Here is a 24,085-nt window from a genome sequence, read left to right as displayed (position 1 = left end):
AACTCTAGCTTTGAAGGAGAAAAGTCAAGAAAACCTTTCTTGAGATTTCTTGAATTAGTTTCGTGAAACTCTATGGCCAAGAATTATGATTTTCATTAGTGATTCATAATTGTATGGAGAAATTCGAGTTGGAAAGAATGGAATTCTTGGAGAAAGACTTACCTTGAAGAAGAATCTTGAAAAAGATTGAAAGAATCTTGAATGGAGTCTTCTACTTTGTATTTTTCCTTAGGGTTTTGAGAGAGAAGAGAATGATGAATTAAGAGATGAAAATCTGATTGTTTTGGGTCGCTTATTAGTCAAGAGATTCGTTTAGGATTGTCTTAGAGGTAAAAAGACAAAAACAACCCTTTTAATGTTTTCCCGTCGGCTAATTCGTCACTGCACTGTATCAGGTTACCAAAATTGTCATAACTTTTTACTCAAACCTAGAATTATTGCAAAATTGGTGGCGTTGGAAAGAACATTCAAATACCTTTAATTTGATAGGGTAGGGACAACGTAACTCTTTATATTCTAAGAGATATGGTTGTTTGAAGTTGACCCAAGTAGAATCTTACATCAAAACTTAATCGATAAGGAAACTTTCAACTCTACTTTGTGCTAGGAGTTTCTAGTGACCTTAATTGATATCCAAAATCATTTCCATACTAAAGAATTTACCTTTATACATATGGGCAATTTAAGAATCTCCCGATATGATCCTACAAGTAAATAAAGAATGGTTCGAGTCTTAACTTAGAAATTTTTGGGGTGTTACAATATCTCCCCATTAGGATCATTCGTCCTCGAATGACGGCTAGTTTGAGAATGGAAAAGGGGTTACTATTGTTGTATTCAAATATAACTCAGTATCACAAAGTACTTAACATAGGGTGATTATTCTGATATAAATCACAAGATTCGAGTTCTATACCTTTGTAGGAATCTCATCCCAAGAACACTACTCCTTACCGCTACATTCATTCTAATCTTGAGCTCATATCACGAAACACCTAATGTATCAAACATTGTCCACATGTTAACAATACCACATTCAAGCTTAGAACCTAACTACCCATAGAGTCCTACTAACCCACTTTCTAAGTACTTCTCATCCTCTCATCATCTCTACCAACTGAACTTTCATGCATTACCACCAAGAAAATGATTTATTACTCATCGTAAAATCTTGTCTCCTTCTTACTCTAAATTTATAATCTTAGATGGAATAAACACACCATCACGATCACTATAAGGAATAGCAATCCTCTTCTTTATCATTCACACAACTACTATCAACAACACCACTCTCAAAACTAAAAAATGATTACTGAAAGAGCTCTAAGGCAAAAGATCATAAGCATGATTCATTCGAGATATCTGATATAAGAATATGCATGACATAACATTATGTTGCTAGCCATTGAGAGTAAATCATTAATTAGCCAGACTGAGCATACTATGAGACATGAATGCTCTATTCATATCATGGGGCTGATATCCATAACTTTATGGATTTACCTCGAGGTTAGTGGGCTAAAGTCGCTGCCCCTCATCCTGAAAACTGAGCATAGATGTGAAACTCTCAGAAATGTATGAACATAGGTCATAAACACAATTCTAATTGATGTTGTAATGACTAAACTCTGAGCAATATGCTAGAGTATGAATGGATTGATGTACCTCCTTAACTCTTTCTGAAGACATAACTATCTCATTCTCAACACTTGACTTGATTCCTCATCTTATCATCTCCCCCTTGTTATGTCGTGATTTCACCAACCTTTAGAAAAAACACTTTTTAAAATGTTCTAAGTATAAAACAATTTAAGAAATACTTAAAAAAAGAGTCGCCACTTAATTTTTGTAAAGAAATTAAGAAATCTTAATTTAAAGAGGCCTTAATAGATAAACCTTTAAAAATTTAGAGAAAATGGGTAAGAGTTTTTTATTTCTACTCTAAGAAGATATTAACACTTAAAGTAGCCGCTAACATGCGGTTATCCAACGACTTGAAAGATATTTGATTAACTCTTTGGGAAAAGGATTTAACGCAAACGTAATTTACAATATTTGATTAACATTGAAAAATTAGTTAAACAAAGAACAATTTTTTTAATTTTAAAGAAAAAGCGACCTTAACTGAAACTTTTGAATTAAATTGCAAGTGATTAGGATTTTAACAAAGAAACTAGATTACTTATAATTTATTTGTATTATTTCAAAGATAATAACTTAATATAATTGAATAAATTAAAGAGAGAACCTTTTAAATTAATTAAAGACAAGTAAAAGTTTTGACTAAAATATTTAAGTAGGTAAAGAATACAAGAGATGATAAAATGAAATTTGTTAAAACAAAACAACACAAAGAAATAGTTCATCTTTTGGCGAATTCGACTAAGTTAATTAACAATTCTAAAGTTAGAGTTAATAAAACACAAACAATAAATAATCACAATTAAATAATTTAAGAGTAAAGGAGAAATTGAATTTGAGTCCTTTTTGGCCTAAATTCGTTGTTGTCCAAAAGTGGATTATTGCTAATGCGGTTTTGGACTCCTTGAACCTGTGTTTTAGCTTTCAGGACCTGTATATTCGCTTCCATTTCACTCGAACCATGATGGAGCTGACTCAGATAGTAAGGGGTGTTGGGCTTTGAAACCCAATCATGAAATGTAAGGAGGAGAAGGGGGTCCAATTGGACTCGGCCAATATCACTTTCTTGGAGCAGCGGCCTAAGACGAACGAGCTGAGGATGAATTCCACTTTGACCCACAGACAGATGAGCAAAATAGCTTGAAAGAAAAATTGAAAATCTTAGGCTCAAACCTTCGTGGGTTCAATTTTGAAGAATATTATTCTCCCAACCTTCAAATTCCAATTCTCTTCCTCTCTAAATGGCACCAATACCATGTATTTATAGAAAAAAAGTAAAGGTTTGAATTCAAATAGCCGTTTGAGCGGGAGATGAGAGATTGATTGGAGAGAATGGAAGGAAAAACAAGCAGGAGGAGAACCTACCCCCAAAAATCCAGATTCGATGTGATATCTCTTAATCCGCATCAGATTTGGGTGAGATTTCTCTCAACAAAAGTCAACAAGTCTTGTTCCGAGGTCTGTAATCCTTGAAAATAGGGGGAGGAACTAACAGGGGTGATGGGCGGACAAAGAACTAGGGTTCTTCTCTTGACTCTTGTGTCTTTGGGAAGAAGTAGGGGAGAGTAGCGCGTGAGGGTTGGAAAATAAAAAAGAGAAAGGAACATGTGAGAGCCTGGGAATGCGTGGGGATTAAGAGAATGACTTAATTTATTTAAAATTGGCCATTTTAGTTGCTATTCTAAAAAAACAAATTGAGTCAAATAACTAAATTTAGCCAAAACTAAAATGAGATGGTTAAGTTCGATTAATTATTTTAGCTTCCTAATTTAAACAAAACAAAATAATTATTAAGACATAAGTTCATTACATAAAATAGAGAAATAATTATACAAAATAATCAAATTCACTAATTTGAAGGAAATAAATATATATTTATACTAAACACTTATTTTTAGGCTATTTGTTAAATGTTTATATAAAATATGAAAATTATATATAAATCAATTTATAAAATTATATATTTATTTATAAAAAACTAGCCGAACTAATTAGAGAAAGCTTTTAAAATATTTTTTAGGATTTTTCAAAGACAATTATTTCAAATTGTTTGAAACTGAAGAAGCTCGATATTTAACTCCAACTGCATAGGGTAAAAATTGGGTGTCAACAACTGCCCCATTCTTTGGGTAGGGTCGATGAAAGAGAACCTGGGCAAAGAAGATTGATGAATCTAATTTTGACCGAACCCTTTTCATCTCTTTGAAAGAAAGGCTCGATACGGATTTTGAGGAATTATGGTTGGACCCTAGCATTGAGTTTCCTATGTGTCTCAAGTTACATGAGAATTCAGGATATTTAGTTCAAAATAACTCTTGATTTGACAATTGATTTTTTGTTTTGATAAAATTCAAAAAGCTATTACGGTATCAAATTATGGAGAGATTGAAATGCTCGGAGATAAGATATAAAACAGATTGTTGGAATACATCCAAGTCTTCAACATGGAGTCCACCTATATATCCCTCGACCTCATGAATCAGGTTGTCTGTAGTTCAACTGAATCGGTTGGAAAGGAAATCTATAATGCTAAGATAACCTTTGGTTCAGGAAGAGTGACAAATGAATCGAGTTCTAAAAGAAACTTGCAATCTCTTAGTCATGAATGTGGAGCTCTTCACATCCATAATTAAGAACTTACACATACATAGTTTTTAAAGCTTTTGGTGTACTGTCACTTGGATTTGAAGATTTGTTTCAAGTTGGAGTCGCACATTAAACCGGATGCGAAACTAAAACTGTAAGATCCCAAGAAACTACCCACATGCCTTCAGATAGGGGTGTGGTTTGATTGTGGTGGAAGTCGCTCCTCAGCTCGCGTCCAAGGAGTTTGATATTCTTCCCCAGACTGGTCCTAGTGCACTGCTAAGAAAAAGTTCAACATTGTGCTGCATCCTTTTTTACGACGTCCTCACCTATAGTTTAATTGAGAATGCATCCTCTCAGATGTTCTCGATAAAGACTAAGATAAAACTCATTAGTAGAAAATGTAATTCAAATAGGAAAGTAGTGTCTTTACTATGTTGGTACGCCAACTTCCTCTGATTTTGACGTAGAGCAAATAAGGTATCTTTCCAAAGATTGTGTGATTTATAATTCTTCTGAAAGTCAACCTCCTCCATTTTTGACGTAATATATGATGAATTTATATGGTGTAATATGTTCATGGATTACCCTCTCGACAATGATATCACCTCTTTTGGCAAATGATATGAATGACCCTCTTGGTATTGATATTATCACCACTGATATTATAATATGGATGACCCTCTTGGCAATAATATCACTTTTTCCGGCAAATGATATAGATGACCCTCTCGGTAATGATATTATCACCTCTGATAATACAATATGTATGACCCTCTCGGGAATGATATTATCACCTCCGATAATATAATATGGATGACCCTCTTGGCAATGATATTATCACCTCCAATAATATATTATGGATGACCCTCTCGGTAATGATATTATCACCTTCTATAATATAATATGGATGACCCTCGTGGCAATGATATTATCACCTCCGATAATATAATATGGATGGCTCTCTTGGCAATGATATCACCTCTGATAATATAATATGGATGGACCTCTTGGCAATGACATCACCACCTCTGATGACATGATATGAAATGGCCTTTCAGTAATGCACATCACCGTGTCTAGTATCTATGTGACTTACAAATATCTGTGAACGTTAGCCTCTTCTGACTTTAACGTGATAATGAACATTTTTTGGCAAGTTGCACTTCAAATTCTCTCCGATATTGGATGTGTCTTACGTGTGCCCTTTGCCGCTAGAAAATTCAATATAATGTTATTGTAGTCATTTGAACATCTTAAAGTGCCATCCTCTCAATGCTTTCACCTACTTTTTCTTTAACCACTTGTATCATCGTTGTGGCTCCTATTTTTGTTAAGAAATATGAACAAGACATTGTTATTCAAAATACCAAGTCAACTAATTTTATCGCAGGAATATCAATGCCTTTTCATGCATAAAGAAAATTTCAGTCTTGCACGTTTTTACTCTTTTGACTTTCCCTTATTTGTTGAACATAATGATCTATTGATATCCTTTGTAAACCAGCATCCACAAAAAAATATTAGTTTTAAATGAATTGATATGTGTTGACTTCTTTGATTGCTTGCTCTTCCTCTTGCTATCTTTGGTTGATTACTTCTAGCTTCCCGCTTCTTGGTAGACATAATATAGATCTATATTTTATACAAAATATTTGATATATGCCTAAAGTTTTAAGAAAACAAAAAACAGATTTTTGAAAATTAATTTGATGAGGGTCACTGCCAAGTGTCATGTCACATTAAAGTTTAAATGAACACTTTTGTGCAAGTTTCAATATATCCAATCTAAAAGTCCTTTTAACCTGGGGAAATCAGAAGATATTTGTAGTTTGACTTTGAATTTTTGAGATATTGGGGTTCATGAGCTTCTGATCACGCTGGAGATTGCTTGTCGTTAACTTTAACTTCTGACAGTACTTGATAGAATTTTTGAAATCTTCTCAAAAATGCTGCCCCAGTGAAATGTCTTGGCATTTCTCATATCTTTGGTAGGAAAACCTGCGGAATTTTTGAGACCTTCTCAAAAATTCTGTCCCAATTGCCTTTTCCTAATGCATGTTCAATCCTATCTTGCTGGCGAAGGATCTTTGGAATTTTTGAGCTCCTCTCAAAAGTTCTACCCCAGTTTCCATTATAAAGGGAAATGAAAATTTTATGGGGTGTATGATCGAGCCGTTGTGGCGCCTACGTATCCTGTTGAGGTAGGAATTAGGTCAGACATAGTTCCCATTTTAAGAATAAAAGAAATAGGAAATTTTAATAAGAAAATGATCGAGTCCGACATAGGCCGCCTATGTATCTCATTTTTGAGAATTCAGGTCAGACGTAGTTCGTTACAAAGTACTTGGTATAAGCAGTTGCAAGCAAATGATATGATTACAAGGAAAGTGATGAGAGAAAAACTAATCTTCAGATGTCGTATTTCTTGACAACATCTGAGTTGATTTGTTTTGGCCACTCCTGGCCATCCATCTCTAATAGGATCAAGGCACCTCCAGATAACACTTTACGAACCATTTACGGTCCATGCCAATTGGGAGCAAATTTCCCCTTATACTCATCTTGATGGGGGAAGATGTGTTTGAAGACCAATTGTACTTCTTCAAATGTTTGAGATCTCACTTTTTTGTTGAAAGCAAGAATCATTCTCTGTTGATATAATTGGCCATGACAAATAGCGGTCATCCTCTTTTCATTAATTAAGGCTAAGTGATCAATTCGATTACGAACCCAATAAGCATTGCTCAATTAAACTTCTTGAATGATCCTCATCAATGAAGGTATTTCAACTTCAGCTGGTATCACTTCTTTTGTCCCATACACTAGCAAGTATGGAGTTTTTCCGATTGATGTTATAATGGTTGTTCGGTATCCCAACAAAGCATATGGTAACATCTCATGCCAACCTCTGTGATTATCAATAATCTTTCTCAAAATCTTTTTGTTGTTCTTATTGGCAGCTTCTACGGCTCCATTCATTTGAGGATGATAAGCAGTCGAGTTTCGGTGAGTAATCTTGAATTGCTTACATATCTCCTTCATCAAATTACTGTTGAGGTTTGCACCATTGTCTGTAATAATGGAATCAGGTAGTCCAAATCGACATATGAAGTTGTTACGAACGAAATCAGCTACTACCTTCTTCGTCACATATTTATAATAATTTGCTTCCACCCACTTGGTGAAGTAATCAATGGCAACCAAAATGAATATACTTCCATTAGAGGCGGGTGGCTCAATTGGGCCAGTGACATCCATTCCCCAGGCCACGAATGGACAAGGATAACCCATAGTGTTAAGTTTGTGAGGGGGTAATCAGATCAAATCACCATGTACTTGACATTTATGACACTTTTGCACAAATCTACAACAATCGTGCTCCATAGTCATCCAAAATAACCAGCTCGAAGGATCTTCTTTGCCAAGGTAAGCCCATTCATATGAGGTCCATAGACTCCATCATGTACCTCCTCGAGAAGTCTTGTAGCTTTCATGCATAAAGAAAATGTCAGTCCTGGGCGCTTTTTCTCTTCTGACTTTCCCATATTTGTTGAACATGATGATCTCTTGTTATCCTTGTAAACCTGCATCCACAAAAAAATTATTAGTTTTAAATGAACTAATATGTGTTGACTTCTTTGATTGCTTGCTCTTCCTCTTGCTATCTTTGGTTGATTGCTTCTAGCTTCCCGCTTCTTTGTAGACATAATATAGATCTATAATTTATACAAAATATTTGATATATGCCTAAAGTTTTAGGAAAAGAAAAAAAAGATTTTTGAAAATTAATTTGATGAGGGTCACTTCCAATTGTCATGTCACATTAAAGCTTAAATGAACACTTTCATTTAAGTTTCGATATATCCAATCTAAAAGTCCTTTTAACCTAGGGAAATCAGAAGATAATTGTAGTTTGACTTTGAATTTCTGAGATATTGAGGTTCATGAGCTTCTGATCACGCTGGAGATTACTTGTCGTTAACTTTGAGCTTCTGACAGTACTTGATAGAATTTTTGATATCTTCTCAAAAATTCTTCCCTAGTGAAATGTCTTGGCATTTTCAAATCTTTGGTAGGATAAACTTGCGGAATTTTGGAGACCTTCTCAAAAATTCTGTCCCAATTTCCTTTTTCTAATGCATGTTCAATCCTGTCTTGCTGGCGAAGGATCTTTGGAATTTTTGAGCTCCTCTCAAAAGTTCTTCCCCAGTTTCCATTATAAAGGAAAATGGAAATTTTATGGGGTGTATGACTGAGACGTTGTGGCGCTTACGTATCCCGTTGAGACAGGAATTAGGTCGAACGTAGTTCCACTTTTGGGAATAAAAGAAATACGAAATTTTAATAAGAAAATGATCGAGGCCGACATAGGCCGCCTACGTATCTCATTTTTGAGAATTCAGGTCAGACGTAGTTTGCTACAAAGGTATTGATATAAGTAGTTACAAGCAAATGATACGATTACAAGGAAAGTGATGAGAGAAAACTAATGTTCATATGTAGTATCTCTTGACAACATCTGAGTTGATTGGTTTGGCGACTCCTGGCCATCCATCTCTGACAGGATCAAGGCACCTCCAGATAACACTTTACGAACCATTTATGGTCCCTTCCAATTTGGAGCAAATTTCCCCTTATACTCATCTTGATGGAGGGGAAGATCTGTTTGAAGACCAATTGTACTTCTTCAAATCTTTGAAATCTCACTTTTTGGTTGAAAACACGAATCATTCTCTGTTGATATAATTGGCCATGATAAATAGCGGTCATCCTATTTTCATCAATTAAGGCTAAGTGTTCAATCCAATTACGAACCCAATTAGCATTGCTCAGTTTGGCTTCTTGAATGATCCTCAATGAAGGTATTTCAACTTCAACCGGTATCACTGCTTTTGTCCCATATACTAGCAAGTATGGAGTTTTTCCGATTGATTTTCTAACAGTTGTTAGGTATCCCAACAAAGCATATGGTAACATATCATGCCAACCTCTGTGATTATCAATAATCTTTCTCAAAATCTTTTTGATGTTCTTATTGGCAGCTTCTACGACTCTATTCATTTGAGGACGATAAGCAGTCAAATTTCGGTTAGTAATCTTGAATTTCACATATCTCCTTCATCAAATGACTGTTGAGGTTTGCACCATTGTCTGTAATAATGGAATCAGGCAGTCCACATTGACATATCAAGTTGTTACGAATGAAATCATCTACTACCTTCTTCATCACAGATTTGTAAGAATTTGCTTCCACCCACTTGGTGAAGTAATCAATGGCAACCAAAATGAATTTATGTCCATTAGAGGCGGGTGGCTCAATTGGGCCAATGACATCCATTCCCAGGCCACTAATGGACAAGGCGATCCCATATCATTAAATTCGTGAGGGGTAATCGGATCAAATCACCATGTACTTGACATTTACGACACTTTTGCACAAATCTACAACAATCGTGCTCCATAGTCATCCAAAAACAACTAGCTCGAAGGATCTTCTTTACCAAGGTAAGCCCGTTCATATGAGGTCCATAGACTCCAGCATGTACCTGCTCGAGAAGTCTTGTAGCTTCCATGGAATCTACACACCTGAGGAGTCCTTAATCTGGAGTCCTTCTATAAAGGATTTCCCCACTTGGAAATAAATTGTTAGCCAATCGACGTATTGCCTTCTTTTGATTGGATGTAGCATCTTCTGGAAAAATTCCAGTCTCCAGTTACTTCTTTATATCATATTACAAAGGCTTTCCGTCTGGTTCCGCTTCGACATGCGAACAATGAGCGGGTTGTTTATTTAAATCTATCTTCAAAGGATCAATGTAATTCTGATATGGATGCTTGATCATAGAGGAGATAGTGGCAAGAGCATCAGCAAATTGATTTTGCAACCTTGGATTGTGCATAAACTCTATCTTTCGATATATTTTGCACAATCTTTGCATCAATTGTACATATGGTATAATCTTTGGATTCTTCACGGCCCATTCCCCTTGAACCTGGTGAATTAACAAGTATGAATTTCCAATTACCAGCAACTCTTGGACATTCATGTCAATGGCTAACATTATACCAAGAACACAACCCTCGTACTCTGCCATATTGTTGGTGCAATGAAATCGAAGTTTAGCCACAATGGGGTAATGTTGACCGGATTCCGATATTAGAACCGCTTCAATTCCAGCTCCATTGTAATTTACCGCTCCATCAAAGAATACCTTCCAACTAGGGTATGAATCAGAAATGCTTTCTCCTATGAGTAACACATCTTCGTCAGTGAAGTATGTTTTGAGAAATTCATATTCTTCATCGCTTGGATTTTTTGCAAGATGATCGGGTAATGGTTGTCCTTTAACCTCTTTCTGAGTAAAATACACAATGTCAAATTCGCTCAGAAGCATCTGCCATTTCGCTAATTTTCCAGTCGGCATAACTTTCTGGAAAATATACTTCAATGGATCCATCTTGGAAATAAGATATGTAGTATATGAAGAGAAATAATGCCTCAAATTTTGGGTGATCCAAGTCAAAGGATAACATGTTCTTTTGAATACAGTTCACCGAGCCTCATATGGAGTAAACTACTTGCTAAGATAGTAGATCACACTTTCCTTCTTTCCAGTTACATCATGTTATCCTAATACACACCCGAATGCATTCTCTGAGATGGACAAGTATAGTAACAGTGGACTTCCTTCTCACGGAGGTACCAATATTGGTGGATTTGTCAAATAATCTTTCGTATTATCAAAAGCTTTTTGGCACTCTTCAGTCCACACCGTCAGTGCATCTTTTTTCAACAACTTAAAGATAGGGTCGCAAATCGCCGTGGATTGAGCTATGAATCGACTGATGTAGTTCAATCTTCCAAGGAAACTCATAATTTCTTCTTAGTCTTCGGAGGCGGTAAATCCTGAATCGCCTTGACTTTGGTAGGATCAAGCTCAATGTCTCTTCTACTAACTATGAAACCAAATAATTTACCAACTGGTACTCTAAAAGCACATTTAGCGGGATTCAGTTTCAAGTTGTATTGACACAATCGATCAAAGAACTTTTTCAAATGGGTCAAGTAATCTGAACTCTTGTAGGACTTGATGATTACATCAACCACATACACTTCAATCTTCTTATGGATCATATCATAAAATATAGCTTTCATGGCTCTTATGTATGTGGCCCCAACATTCTTAAGACCAAATGGCATTACCCGGTAATGATAAACCCCCAAGGTGTAATGAAAGCTATCTTTTCAACATCTTTTTCATCCATCAAAATCTGATGATAACCTGCAAAGCAATCCACAAATGATTGCATTTCCTGATTAGCACAATTATCGATTAGAATGTGGATATTCGGCAATGGAAAATTGTCTTTGGGACTGGCTTTATTAAGATCTCTGTAATCAACACATATTCTAATTTTACCATATTTCTTAGGCATTGGAACAATATTGGCTAACCAAGTTGGATAGTTAGTAACCTCCACAACTTTGGCCTGAATCTGTTTAGTAACTTCTTCTTTGATTCTCAAACTCAAATCTAGCTTGACTTTCCGAGTTTTCTGCTTTACCGGACTAAAGTCTGGATTAATCAACAACTTGTGAGAAACAATATATGTGCTCAACCCAGGCATATCATCATAGGACCAAGAAAATACATCAATGTACTGCTTAAGCAAACTGATGAGCTCTTTTTTCTGAGTTTCTGTGAGATGGACACTGATCCTGGTTTCTTTAACACTTTCTTCGTCTCCCAGGTTCACGGTCTAAGTCTCCTCTAAATTTGGCTTCTCTTGATTCTTAAACAATTTCAATTCTTCTGCGAGGTGTTCGGGGACCATGGTCTCTTCATCATATTCCTCGAACTCATTCTCATCTATCTCATTTTGCTCACTCAGCTTATGACATGACATGATATTGACAGATTTTAAGTTTCTTACTAAAATCATAAATAAGCTATGTCAAATAATTCTTTTTGAAAACAAATTAGTAAGTTGTGAATGAATAGATTTAAGCATAGATGAGGCTTTCATTTATATTAAAAGAAAGTACAAACTTTGGCCATGACCATAGGCCAATTTGCCTTTTGAAACATCAGGAGGGAAATTAAAGCTTAAAGAGGTAAAACGACATAAAGGGTGGGTCTTAGGCCTCATTAAGACTACCACTGATTTTATAAATAAGCAAAATAAAAATGTCTTTGTCTACCATGATGAGTGAGGAACCAGGAGTTGTGTGGATGTCAAATTAGGCACTTGCTCCTCTGGGTTGGCATCTCAAATGCCAGATGTCTCGATCATCTCCTCAAGCACAACATCATATTCTTCAAAAATATTCCTGATTCCCTCCCCGAGGCCATCATCATTGACATATTCTCGCATTGGAAAAGACTGGTACAAGTGAGGTACCGGTTTTGCTAATTCCCAATCAACCACCTTGTTACTCGAAGCTTCCATCTCATCATCTACTATTGGGATGTATCCCAAGCCAAACTTTGAACCTGTTGTGAAAATTTGAATAGGCTCAGTGATACCTTGCAAATATTTTCCCAACCCAAAACCATGTTCAAATCCAATTCTCAACATCACAGTGGCTATCATCTTGTAAACGGAAGGCATAGGAGGATGTGAGGCCAAATCATCACCGGTAGCATTCACTATCTCTACTGCATAGAAGTCAGAACCTCTAGCCACATGGTCAACTATCGAGGCATTGTCATTTGAATGTCTTCCTTCACCATGAATAACTACTTCGTGATCGTTCCACACAAACTTCATCAACTGGTAGAGGGTAGAGGGCACGGCCCCAGCCATATGGATCTAAGGTCTTTCGAGTAAAATATTGTAGCTAGTGGTGATGTCCATCACTTGGAACTCGATAATTAAATCTGCAGGTCCTACTTCAATACCCAAACTATTTTGTGCCCAATGTTTCTCTTTGACACCCATTGAAAGCTCTCACATTGACGTAGTTCTGACGAATCTTCCCAAGATCAAAATTTAGTTGCTTGAGAGTCGACAATGGGCAAATATTAAGGCTAGATCCGTCATCTATCAGAACATGATTCACAATCTTGTCCCGACACTTGATTGTGATGTGCAAGGATTTGTTATGCATCACCCCTTCACAAGGCAACTCTTCATTGCTAAAACTAACATGATGTCCTCTGATGACTTTGCTTACCATGGCTGCGAGATTATCACTGTTCGTCCCCACCGGTATGTGAGTCTCATTCAAAGCCTTTAACAAAGTATGCCTGTGTTGCTGTGAACTCATCAATAATGCGCACACAGAAATTTGAGCAGGTGTCTTTTCCAAATGTTTCATGATGGAATACTCTTTAGGCTGCATTCTTCACCAAAACTCCTCGACTTCAGCTTCACTGATCGGCTTTTTCTAGTGTTCTCTCTTGTGGCCTCCTTGTGTCAATTCTTCCGGTGTATAACACCTACCAGATCTAGTCATACCATGGGCTGTAGCGGTCTCAATCATAAACTCTTTCTTGGTAAGGCCTTCTTTTGGCACTAAAGTAAAAGCTTCATGAGGTGCCATTATCAAGAACTCAGGCTTCTTGCTTATGCTTAGAGAGGCTACAACATTCTCAACACTATCAAGATTTGATGGGACTATCTTATTAGCAACATCCTAATCCTCTTCTATTTCAATCATATTAATAGTATCTCCCCCATGATTTGGTAAACGATTAGTATGCACATTAGGAGAGGCAGTATGAAGAGTGACCACCTTGTGATCAATTATGTCTTGAATCTTATGCTTCAGGTTGATGCAATCTTTGGTGGTATGTCCTGCACTATTGGAGTGGTATGCACATATCTGATCAGCTCTAAAGAATTTAGAGTTTGTGTTGACAGGTTTAAGTTCGATGGGATGAAGCATGTCTGCAACTTTCAATCTTTCGAACAACTTAGTTCGACTTTCAATGAGAGGAGTGAAAAATCTTGGAGGTTTCCTTTCAAAGTTTGGATGAGGAAGGTCATAGTTATTTTGTGGAGGTGGAGGTACCTGGCGATAATTTAAAGGATTTTGGTGGGGAGGTGTTGGTGTTTGGAATTTTGGGTATGGTTGAGTTTGGTAATTTGATTGTGGAGTCTGGTAGTTTGGAGGGGTATTTTGGTAATGTGTAGCTGGGAGATTAGAAGGCGGAGTTTGGAAATTTGGCTGGACATAGAATATTGGGTAGGGATTTTGTGGAGCTGGGGGATAGACTTTGGAGGGTGAGAATTTTCCAAAGCTATAGCCAAACGATCTCTTTGTCCTTCCATCAGATGCGTGAGAAATAAAGGACACACCCTCTCTTTTCTTCCTTAATAGTCCTGAAGATCCAGCTTGGGCCACCACATCGGCAATCTTTCCGATCTTAAGACGATCTTCAATAGTCTCACCTACTTTGACTATGTTAGCAAATTTTGCTCCAATGAGCAACGTCATTCTATCATAATATTCTAGCTCTTGGATGCGCACAAATACTTCAGTGATCTCCTTTTTAGACATGGGAGGTTGAACTCTTGCAGTCTCTTTTCTCCACCTGTATGCATATTCACGATAGTTTTCGGTAGATTTTTGCCGAATCTTTTCCAAAGAGTATCGATCTGGAATGATCTCTATGTTATAAACAAATCTCTCAATAAAATCATTAGCTAAAGAATTCCAACTAGACCATTGTTTCATGTTGTGGGAGGTAAACCATTCCAAGGCCTCCCCATTCAAACTTCGGCTGAAGAGCCGCATCAACAATGCTTCATTTTTCTGAACTCCCACGAGCTAGTCACAATACCCCCTTAAATAAGCTAAGTGGTTCCCAGTTCCTCCAAAAGTGTCAAACTTTGGTACCTTAAACCCCTCGGGAAGGTCTAATTTTGGATGGATACACAAGTCTTCGTAGTTAAGCCCCATAACATCAGGAGTGTAATGAAGCTCTTTCATAGCTTTCATTATTTCTTCCTTCATGCTCTGCTTATTCATTTCCTTGTTGACCCTCCACTCCTTTTCCTTCTCCTCATAGTGATCGGGTTCGAGTTATGTAGTGTAGGGAAGATGTGGTTCTGTGAGGATTGGAATATGGAAAGTGGATTTTGGAGGTAGGGGTTGAGTAGTAGATGGGTTTGAAGTTTTTTGAGGAGAAGTTTTGTACATGGAAGGAAATGCTTGAGAGTTGTTAGCATTTAGGCTTTGAGAAGGATGAGGTGTTTGGTACGAAGAGCTAGCATGATGTTGAGTAGGGGTGGTTAAGTCGATGGGTGTTGGATTAGGAGTTGAGAAATGCAGTGGAGATCTTTCATTGTTTGGAAGAAGAGTGTTGGCAGTGATATCCAGATTTGCCAACTTCTGAGTCTTATGCATCTCAGCCCTCATTTCAGCAATTTGTTGTGCCAATGAGCAATCAACTCATTCTGCTTAGCAATGAAAGGGTCTATTACTGTGATCTCATTCAAACCAATGTTCTCACCATTTCCACTCATCTTTTCTTTTCCTTTCAATAGATTTTGGCCCAGGAAGGAATCTTTAGAGACTTTAGATCTCGTGAAGTACGGATGCTTAGCTAGTTTCTGAACATATATCAGTTCTGATAAATGAAAAACAACTCAAAAGTAGCTATGCTAGTTATTGTTTATAATGAGAAATACAAATAAGTTGATATAAGAATAAACATATAAGTGTCATTTTGCTTTAAACAGATTAATCTATGAATGTATTTTTGGTGAAAGGGAGGACTCAAACAGAAGGATTTTTTTTGGTTAGTTCATTTGAATGAATCAGGAAAGTCAACTTGCATAGAGTCCTGCTAACTTCTTCCACTCATATATTTTAGGTGAAACCCTTCAGAATCCTTCAATAATAAGGGAGAATAAAAATTTATAGGATAGGGACTGAGCCTTAAGTAGGTTGCCTACGTATCCTTCTGGGGAATTCAGGCCCAACGTAGTTTGAATCAGTCTTGGCAATTTTCTAAACATTGATTCTTCAGTTTATTCACCACAAACCAAATCAATGACTGGAATTGGCGTGCTAAAACTTTTTCCAGACATTCTAGCAAGTTAACCTTTCTGGGATGGAGAGATGGAAATTTAGAAGATTTTTAAAGGGTTCATATATTTTCTGAGAAACTTAGGCAATACTTCAGGTGTAATTTGGACAGACTTTGTTGTTATGGATTTTCATATATGCTTAGAGAGTTCTAAAAAAATAAAAGTGGATTAATTCTGCTTTAGACAAAATAACATTCCATAACACAAAACAATTATATATCAAGTAGCATACACATAGTTTATATCATGTCCTAAACTTGTGACTTTTTTATGCCAAAGGTGGGCCTAACAAATTGAAGGATGTGTATGTCTTTTAAGACAATTCATTATCCCCAAAATATTTGATAGGACTCAAAAACGTTTGACAATGACAAAACGAAGTACAAATAAAAGCAATCCCACGCAGGAGATAATAACAAGTTTCAAACTGCCTTCGGTCATTCGTCAAGTCTAGTTCTCTTGGCGGCACTGACTTCTTCCCATATGGAGTATCTATTTGTCCATAAATTATCTTTTTCTAGATGGTCCCTTTCTTCATACCCCACCTTCTCTATGGACTAGATTTGTAGCTCCATGCTGTCATCTAGCACCAACATGCACTGTCTTGCTTTTCATAGCTCTTTCTTTAGCTGGGCTATTACTTTGGCATCCTCTAAATGTCGATGCTGATGAGCCAACTAATTTTTCTCATACTTCTCTTGAAGTCGGTGGAGTCGAACCTGATGTTTAGCACCAACATCTGTAATTTACATTTTTGATCAACATTGAGAAAATAGTGAAACAAAGAACATTTTTTTAAATGTTTAAGAAAAAGAGACCTTAACTGAAACTTTTAAATTAAATTGCAAGTGATTAGGATTTTAACAAAGAAACTAGATTAATTAGAATTTATTTGTTTTATTTCAATTATAATAACTTAAACTAATTGAATTAATTAAAGAGAGAATCTTTTAAATTAATTAAAGACAAGTGAAAGTTTTGACTAAAATATTTAAGTAGGTAAAGAATACAAGAGATGATAAAATGAAATTTGTTAAAACAAAACAACACAAATAAATAGTTCGTCTTTTGGGAAATTCGACTAAGTTAATTAACAATTCTAAAGTTAGAGTTAATAAAATAAATAAATAAATAATCACAACTAAATTATTAAAGAGTAAAGGAGAAATTGAATTTGGGCCCTTTTTGGCCTAAATTCCTTGTTGTCCAAAAGTGGATTGTTGCTAATGCGGTTTCAGACTCCTTGAACCTGTGTTTCAGCATTTAAGACCTGTATATTCTCTTCCATTTCACTCGAGCCACGATGGGGCTGACTCAGATAGTAAGGGGTGTTGGGCTTTGAAACCCAATCAGGAAATGCAAGGAGGAGAAGGGGTCCAATTGGACTCGACTAATATCACTTTCTTGGAGCAGCGACCTAAGACAAACGAGTTGAGGATGAATTCCACTTTGACCTACCAACAGATGATCGAAATAACTTGAAAGAAAGATCGAAAATCTTAGGATCAAACCTTCGTGGGTTCGATTTCAAAGAATACTCTTCTCCAACCTGCAAATTCCAATTCGTTGCCTCTCTAAATGGCACCATACCATGTATTTATAGAAAAAAATAAAGATTTGAATTCAAATAGCCGTTTGTGCGGGAGATGAGAGATTGATTGGAGAGAATGGAAGGAAAAACAAGCAAGAGGAGAACCTACCCCCGAAAATTTGGATTCAATGTGATATCTCTTTATCCGCATAAGATTTGGGTGAAATTTCTCTCAACTAAAGTCAACAAATCTTGTTCTGAGGTCTGTAATCTTTGAAAATAGGGGGAGGAACTGATAGGGGTGATGGGCGGATGAAGAACTAGGGTTCTTCTTTTGACTTATGCGTCTTTGGGAAGAAGAAGGGGACATTAGTGCGTGAGGGCTGGAAAAGAAAAAAGAGAAAGGAATGTGTGAGAGCCTGGGAATGTGTGGGGATTAAGAGAATGGCTTAATTTATTTAAAATTGGCCATTTTAGTTGCTATACTAACCAAGTTGAGTCAAATAACTAAATTTGGCCAAAACTAAAATGAGATGGATAACTTCGATTAATTATTTGAGCTTCATAATTTAAACAATACAAAATAATTATCAAGACATAAGTTCATTACTTAAAATAGAGAACTAAATATACAAAATTATAAAATTCACTAATTTGAAGGAAATAAATATGTATTTATACTTAACACTTATTTTTAGGCTATTTGTTAAATGTTTATATAAAATATGAAAATTATATATAAATCAATATATAAAATTGTATATTTATTTCTAAAAAACTAGCCGAACTAACTAGAGAAAGCTTTTAAAACTTTTTAAAAGATTTTTCAAAGACGATTATTTCAAATTGTTTGAAACTGAAGAAGCTCGATAATTAATTCAAATTGCATAGGGTCAAAATTGGGTGTCATCACCCCTTAGGTTTGAATCTGACACTTGAGAACTATGGACCTATTACTCGCGAAAGGCTTATCTTATGCCTACTGAACTCTCCATAAGCAGGTACTAAGACTTCTTCTAAAACCTCCTTCTAAGATGCTTCTATTAACCTATTCTCAATGGCTTATAAGGCTGCTTCATCTAGCTCTTAAGGGAAGAAAATGCTTACCTCAGCCTATTACACATTAATAGCTCAATTATTCTATCTAGGCACACATAAAAATAATCATTAACTTAATTGGAACCTCGTCTAACTACATACGATCTTGGGTACACCTCTAAATTATCTTGTTAATCTAATGACTTAGCCACACTTCATTGTTCTCATCTAAAAGTTAGAAACTCATACTTGTACCACTCACACTTATAAAAGGTACACCTTAATTTCTTACCTACTCTATGTCAAATCTTCCAGATTAGATCTCGAACTAACATCATCACCCTCATGTTTCCATTCTTTTTTACCACTGCCCTCATCTCAAATTCAAGCCTAATATTTATTACTAAACCCCAATATAAATATGATTGCTTGGTTACTATACTAACTTACAACTACTAGATACAAATTAAGAAACACTCGCCCGCTAAAATCTCATGACAAGTGGTTAATTTTTATCTCTCTGTGTACATGAATTATCTTCACATTCAATTTCACGACTTAAGTACTATTTAGTCATTCACTATACATCATTGCCTAATTAGTTCTATAACCCTTTGAATACTATGGGCTTTCCCTTGAAGATCATAAGTCCAGCTTAGAGCTATTACCTCATGAATACTCCTACTCTTCTATTCAACACCTACACTTGGTCATTACTAACACAATGGCATATCATCATAACCTCTTTTCTAGTTAAAGTATACTCTAACTCATCCTAACTAGTAACTATTCCTCTACCTTCTATCATGAAATCTATACAAAATTATTACTTCTTAGTCTACCCATAAGGGAAAACTGTTCATTAATAACCTACTGGGTGCATGCCTATAATAACATAGCTTGCCTCATCACTATCTCCCTTTCTTAGATTACTGAACCTCTGCATGCATTTTTCTAACTTTGGGCACTCTTACTACTACTGCTTAAAATCTCATAACTCATACTATCTTTTGGGTGAAAGTACTACCCAAACTGCAAAACACACTTTCGCATAAGGGTCTTAAACAAGGTTTAGGGAAAAAAGTCTGGAATACGTAGCTCGAACGCCTGAATCATATGGATAAGAGTGCAATTTTTGAAACTCAACACTTAACTCACTCATAGGCTTCTCTCAATCCCCTCTTCATTCTCATGATTTCCTCAGGACTTTTGCTGAGAGTAACTCATCGATATGGAACTACCTTTCCTTTTCAACTACCTTGAGTATGAGGGGTAGTCGAATGAATATGAGAAATGCATGAGTTTGAATAAGTTCCTTATGACACAATTCTATTGCACGATTTAGAGTATACAATAAGGGAAAAAATTCTTAAAAGTCTATAGTCCCTCATTTATAGAAGTGGCCCCTCACAACGATAAATAAGATCCTACTGACACGGCTTCATAGACACCCTAGGACATTTGAACTCTATGCTCTGATACCAAGTTTATCACGACCCAAGCCTACACCCTGGATGTGGCTAGCACTCAATAACCATTGCTGGTCCTCAAGCGAACACTCATCCTGGCTGACTACAAGTGGAAGACTAACTCAAGTATACATAAGCATCGAATTGAAAGAAACATTTAAAAACAGTTTACTAAATCTCAAAACTGCGCTGAATATACTGAATATGAATTAACATAAGTTTTAAATAAAATATCTGAAACTGAAAGACACTCCAAAACTGTCGATCTATGAAGCCTCTACTATACAAAGATTAGTGTCGGGACAAAACCCACGAATCCTCAAAAGAACTACTACTAACAACTCATAAAATTAAAGTACTCTGAAAGTAAGGAGGTCTCACTCATGAGAAGACGAGTGTATGAAGTGATCTCAATAGACTCTTGTTGAGGATCCTAATAACCTCTATCTGCATCATTAAAAGATGCAGGTAGAATGACATCAGTACATTGAATGTACGAGTATGTAATATAGTTGAATAACAAATAACTAAAAGAAAGGACACGAATAAATAACAATGTACTCAAGTTGAATGTAAAGAAATAAATGAGTTAAATCATTTAAAGCTTTACAAAATACTTTCTCATCTCTGAACTCAACATATATAAAAATATTCTTTAACTCTATTGGGAGATTCTCTAACCGACAACCATCACTATGAGCTACATGATGATACAATGTCTCTCCCACGCTGCTAGAACTATTCTATACCTTGCCGGGGTATAGAACACCTCAACTAATTAGTGGTTCCACTAAGCTCTCCCCGAAGGCACTTAGGATTCATCTAAAAAGTATGATCATGTACCCATGTTGGCATACATGGTTTATGAGGAATGTGAGTTTTCTAAACTCATCCCCATATTTGTGCGCAATACTACTCCCAATCATATATACTCATGCTCATATGTTTAAAAAATATAACTCTTCCTCTGATTTGAGATAATTGCTCAAACTACCCTCTTAAAGAGGTAAATGCTCTTGAAAAATCTTTTGAACTCATAACTCATTTAGAAATCTCAGATTCTCTTTTATCAATGTAAAAATTGATGCCACTGGGAATACATAGTCCCCATTTACTCTTACTCAATTCATACTTAATTTTTTTTTTTCAAAAACATGTCAAAATCATATTTTAATATGTTAATTGATGACTCGGGAATTCTACAACACCCCGAATCCGAAAAAGGCCAAATACTAGTTTCCAAAAAATTGTAGGTGCAACCCACGCTGGCCACCCAAAACCCGTGGAAGGGACCACAAATCCTAGGTATGGTCCGTTGTTGGGCTGCCTAGCAAGTGGTCTGTGGGCCAAGAACCACGGCCAGACCTACGGACCGTAGGTCACACCATGGCCCGTGGTTCGAAGCCTCAAAATCATAGTCTCTGACCAACAATGACGGTCCACCAGGATGGACCGTAGGTGAAACCACGGTCCACCATGGTTCTTCTGATTATTGAATTAAATGATTGAATTATGATCTCGTATGCATGAATTGATGAAATATGATGGTTTTATGATGATTTTCCCATGAACTCATGTAATCCCTATGTTTCCAAGTTATGAATGTGAGATTTTTAGTATAAAGCAAGTGTTTTATGAAATTAAGCATGTATTGGAAGCTTTACATGTATATTTAGATGAAATCCATATCTAACCCATGTTTTCTAAGCATTGATGATTGAAAGCGGATTTTGAACTTCAAGAGGTAAATTATGGACTTATGCATTTTCTTATGAAATCTATGCAAATATTTTAAGGGTGCTTTGAGAGTAAAGTACCAATGATGATGTTGTTGTTGTTTTTTTGAAAGGATATTCTCATAAACATATAACTAGCATGATTTGAAAGGTTTTCTCACATAGAAAGGATTCTTAGGTTGAAAGGCTTTCTCACCCAAATGAATCAAGAGTAAGAGCTATCCTAATGAACTAGCTTGGATTTGTTGTCCAAGGGCACCTTTCTATGAATAAAGAGGTCAAGTAAGAAATGACTATTTTATGGGATTTATGCTTAGCACTGAGTGGATATTGATGATGGGATGGAAGCTCTCTGGTAGTAGAGACTGAGTTTCTAGAAGCAATCTCATGAGATGGAACCTCCCCCCTCCCCCCGTAGTAGAGGCCGGGTTTCTAGTAGCAATCTCCTTATCCTATAAACTATATGCCCCCATAGGTTGATTAGCTAATGGATCCACTTAAGCTAGAAGTTCATGGTTCTACCTTGGCAAGTAGGACAACCCTTTTTGGTATGCGAGACACCGGGGGATCATGCTATAGCTCACATGGTCTTTATGTCGGTTAAGGCTAATTCCCCACAAGTAATAATGACCCAAGGTTACTTCAAAAAGTATCGCACATGAGTTCAAAGGTTTTAAAGATGAAGTTAGCTTGCAGTGACCATGATTTTATGACTTATGTTTTATAACTCTTTTATATCATGTTTAGCTTGGTCAATTGCATGCCATCAAATGAAATGTTCGTTTTAGCATGTTTTAAATGTTTTATGCATGGCTGTCATACTTGATACATTGTTTTATACTAACACATACTCTTGCGTACATTTTTCCCAAATGAAGGGTCCGACAGATAGGTTCTTGAGTCTCGTGGCTAGTAGTTGAATTCATGATTTCCCGAGCTTTGGTGAGTACTCATGCTTCGAGGATGAAGTTATTGTTTTTCAGTTTATTTCATGTATTTCTCTTTTTGACAAGATGTATGGGCTAGGCCCAATTTCATTCTATTTCATTCAATGGCTATGATAAAACAAGTGTATTAGAGTTCCGCTTTTTGTGTATAAAGTGTTTTGGACTTGGACTGTTGTTTTACTCTTAATATTCTATTTCTTATGTTATGAGAACTAAGTGGCTTGTATGGAGTCCTTTGGGGTTCTATACACCATGTTACATCTAGGGGTTACCTCTGGGTCGTGACAAACTTTGTATCAGACCACAAGTTTTAGAATGGTCCTAGGTTTTCTCATAAGCCAAGTCTAGAAGAGTTTTGTTCATGAATGTGAAGCGCACCACATTTATGAATTAGAGGCTACATGATGAGTATGAAACTCCACTTCTTTCATTACTCTTAAGTCGTGCGATAGAGTTTAACTCTATAAAGTCTCTCCTAATCCTTATCCTATGTTCTTTAGGATATGGCTACCCAAAGATCTTATGCTAGAAGGAATGTGAGGGAGCATGAGGAACAACAGGCTCCTGATCAAGCTCCTCAAGTTCCGATCAATCCTTTTGCCGAGCAAGTATCGAATGCGGAGTTTATGGATGCTTTTCAAGTGTTGGATCAAGCGGTGACGGCCCAAGCAAATAGGGAGGTTGTGGTTCTTGTGAACCTAAATGTGGGTACGTCGGCTTTAAGAGTGAGGGACTTCACAAGGATAAATCCTCTGGAGTTTCATGGTTCTAAGGTTGAGCAAGATCCTTAAGAGTTTATTGATAAGGTCTACAAGGTTTTGATGATCATGGGAGTTACGCCGGTGGAAAAAAAGAAGTTGGCCGCTTATCAACTAAAAGGAATGGTTCAAATAATGTATAATCAATGGAAAGAAAGGAGACTGGAAGATGTGGGTCCTCTTGATTGGGAGAAGTTCAAAGCCGCCTTTCTTGATAGGTTATTTCCCCTTGAGATGAGAGAAGCCAAGGTGCTTGATTTCATTAACCTCTGACAAGGGAGTATGAGTGTGAGGGAGTTTGCTCTAAAGTTCACTCAATTGTCGAAATATGCTC

At 36.4% G+C, this 24,085-nt stretch overlaps 1 protein-coding gene across 1 annotated transcript; it reads right to left on the bottom strand.

Moving 5' to 3' along the window:
• Nucleotides 1-7,616: 7,616 nt before the first annotated feature.
• On the bottom strand, nt 7,617-9,568 carry LOC107058164 (uncharacterized). The gene is made up of 3 exons (XM_015303537.1): nt 9,449-9,568; nt 9,046-9,327; nt 7,617-7,814 (listed from the first exon to the last, which is right to left on the bottom strand). The coding sequence occupies exons 1-3, from the start codon at nt 9,566-9,568 to the stop codon at nt 7,617-7,619; spliced, it is 600 nt and encodes a 199-aa protein (XP_015159023.1).
• Between the last annotated feature and the right edge of the window lie 14,517 nt (nt 9,569-24,085).

The sequence above is a fragment of the Solanum tuberosum genome, unplaced genomic scaffold (assembly GCF_000226075.1).
Source record: "Solanum tuberosum cultivar DM 1-3 516 R44 unplaced genomic scaffold, SolTub_3.0 scf00455, whole genome shotgun sequence".
NCBI lineage: Eukaryota > Viridiplantae > Streptophyta > Magnoliopsida > Solanales > Solanaceae > Solanum > Solanum tuberosum.
This window is presented reverse-complemented; position numbering and strand designations above follow the sequence as displayed.

What these genes read in the sequence shown, in the direction of transcription:
- LOC107058164 (XM_015303537.1), bottom strand. Translation starts at nt 9,568, where the DNA reads ATGGATGTCATTGGCCCAATTGAGCCACCCGCCTCTAATGGACATAAA. An exon ending in ACAAATCTGTGATGAAGAAG is followed by an intron (nt 9,328 to 9,448) that starts GTAGTAGATGAT and finishes GTGAAATTCAAG; the next exon opens with ATTACTAACCGAAATTTGAC. An exon ending in AACTGAGCAATGCTAATTGG is followed by an intron (nt 7,815 to 9,045) that starts GTTCGTAATTGG and finishes TTGTGGATGCAG; the next exon opens with GTTTACAAGGATAACAAGAG.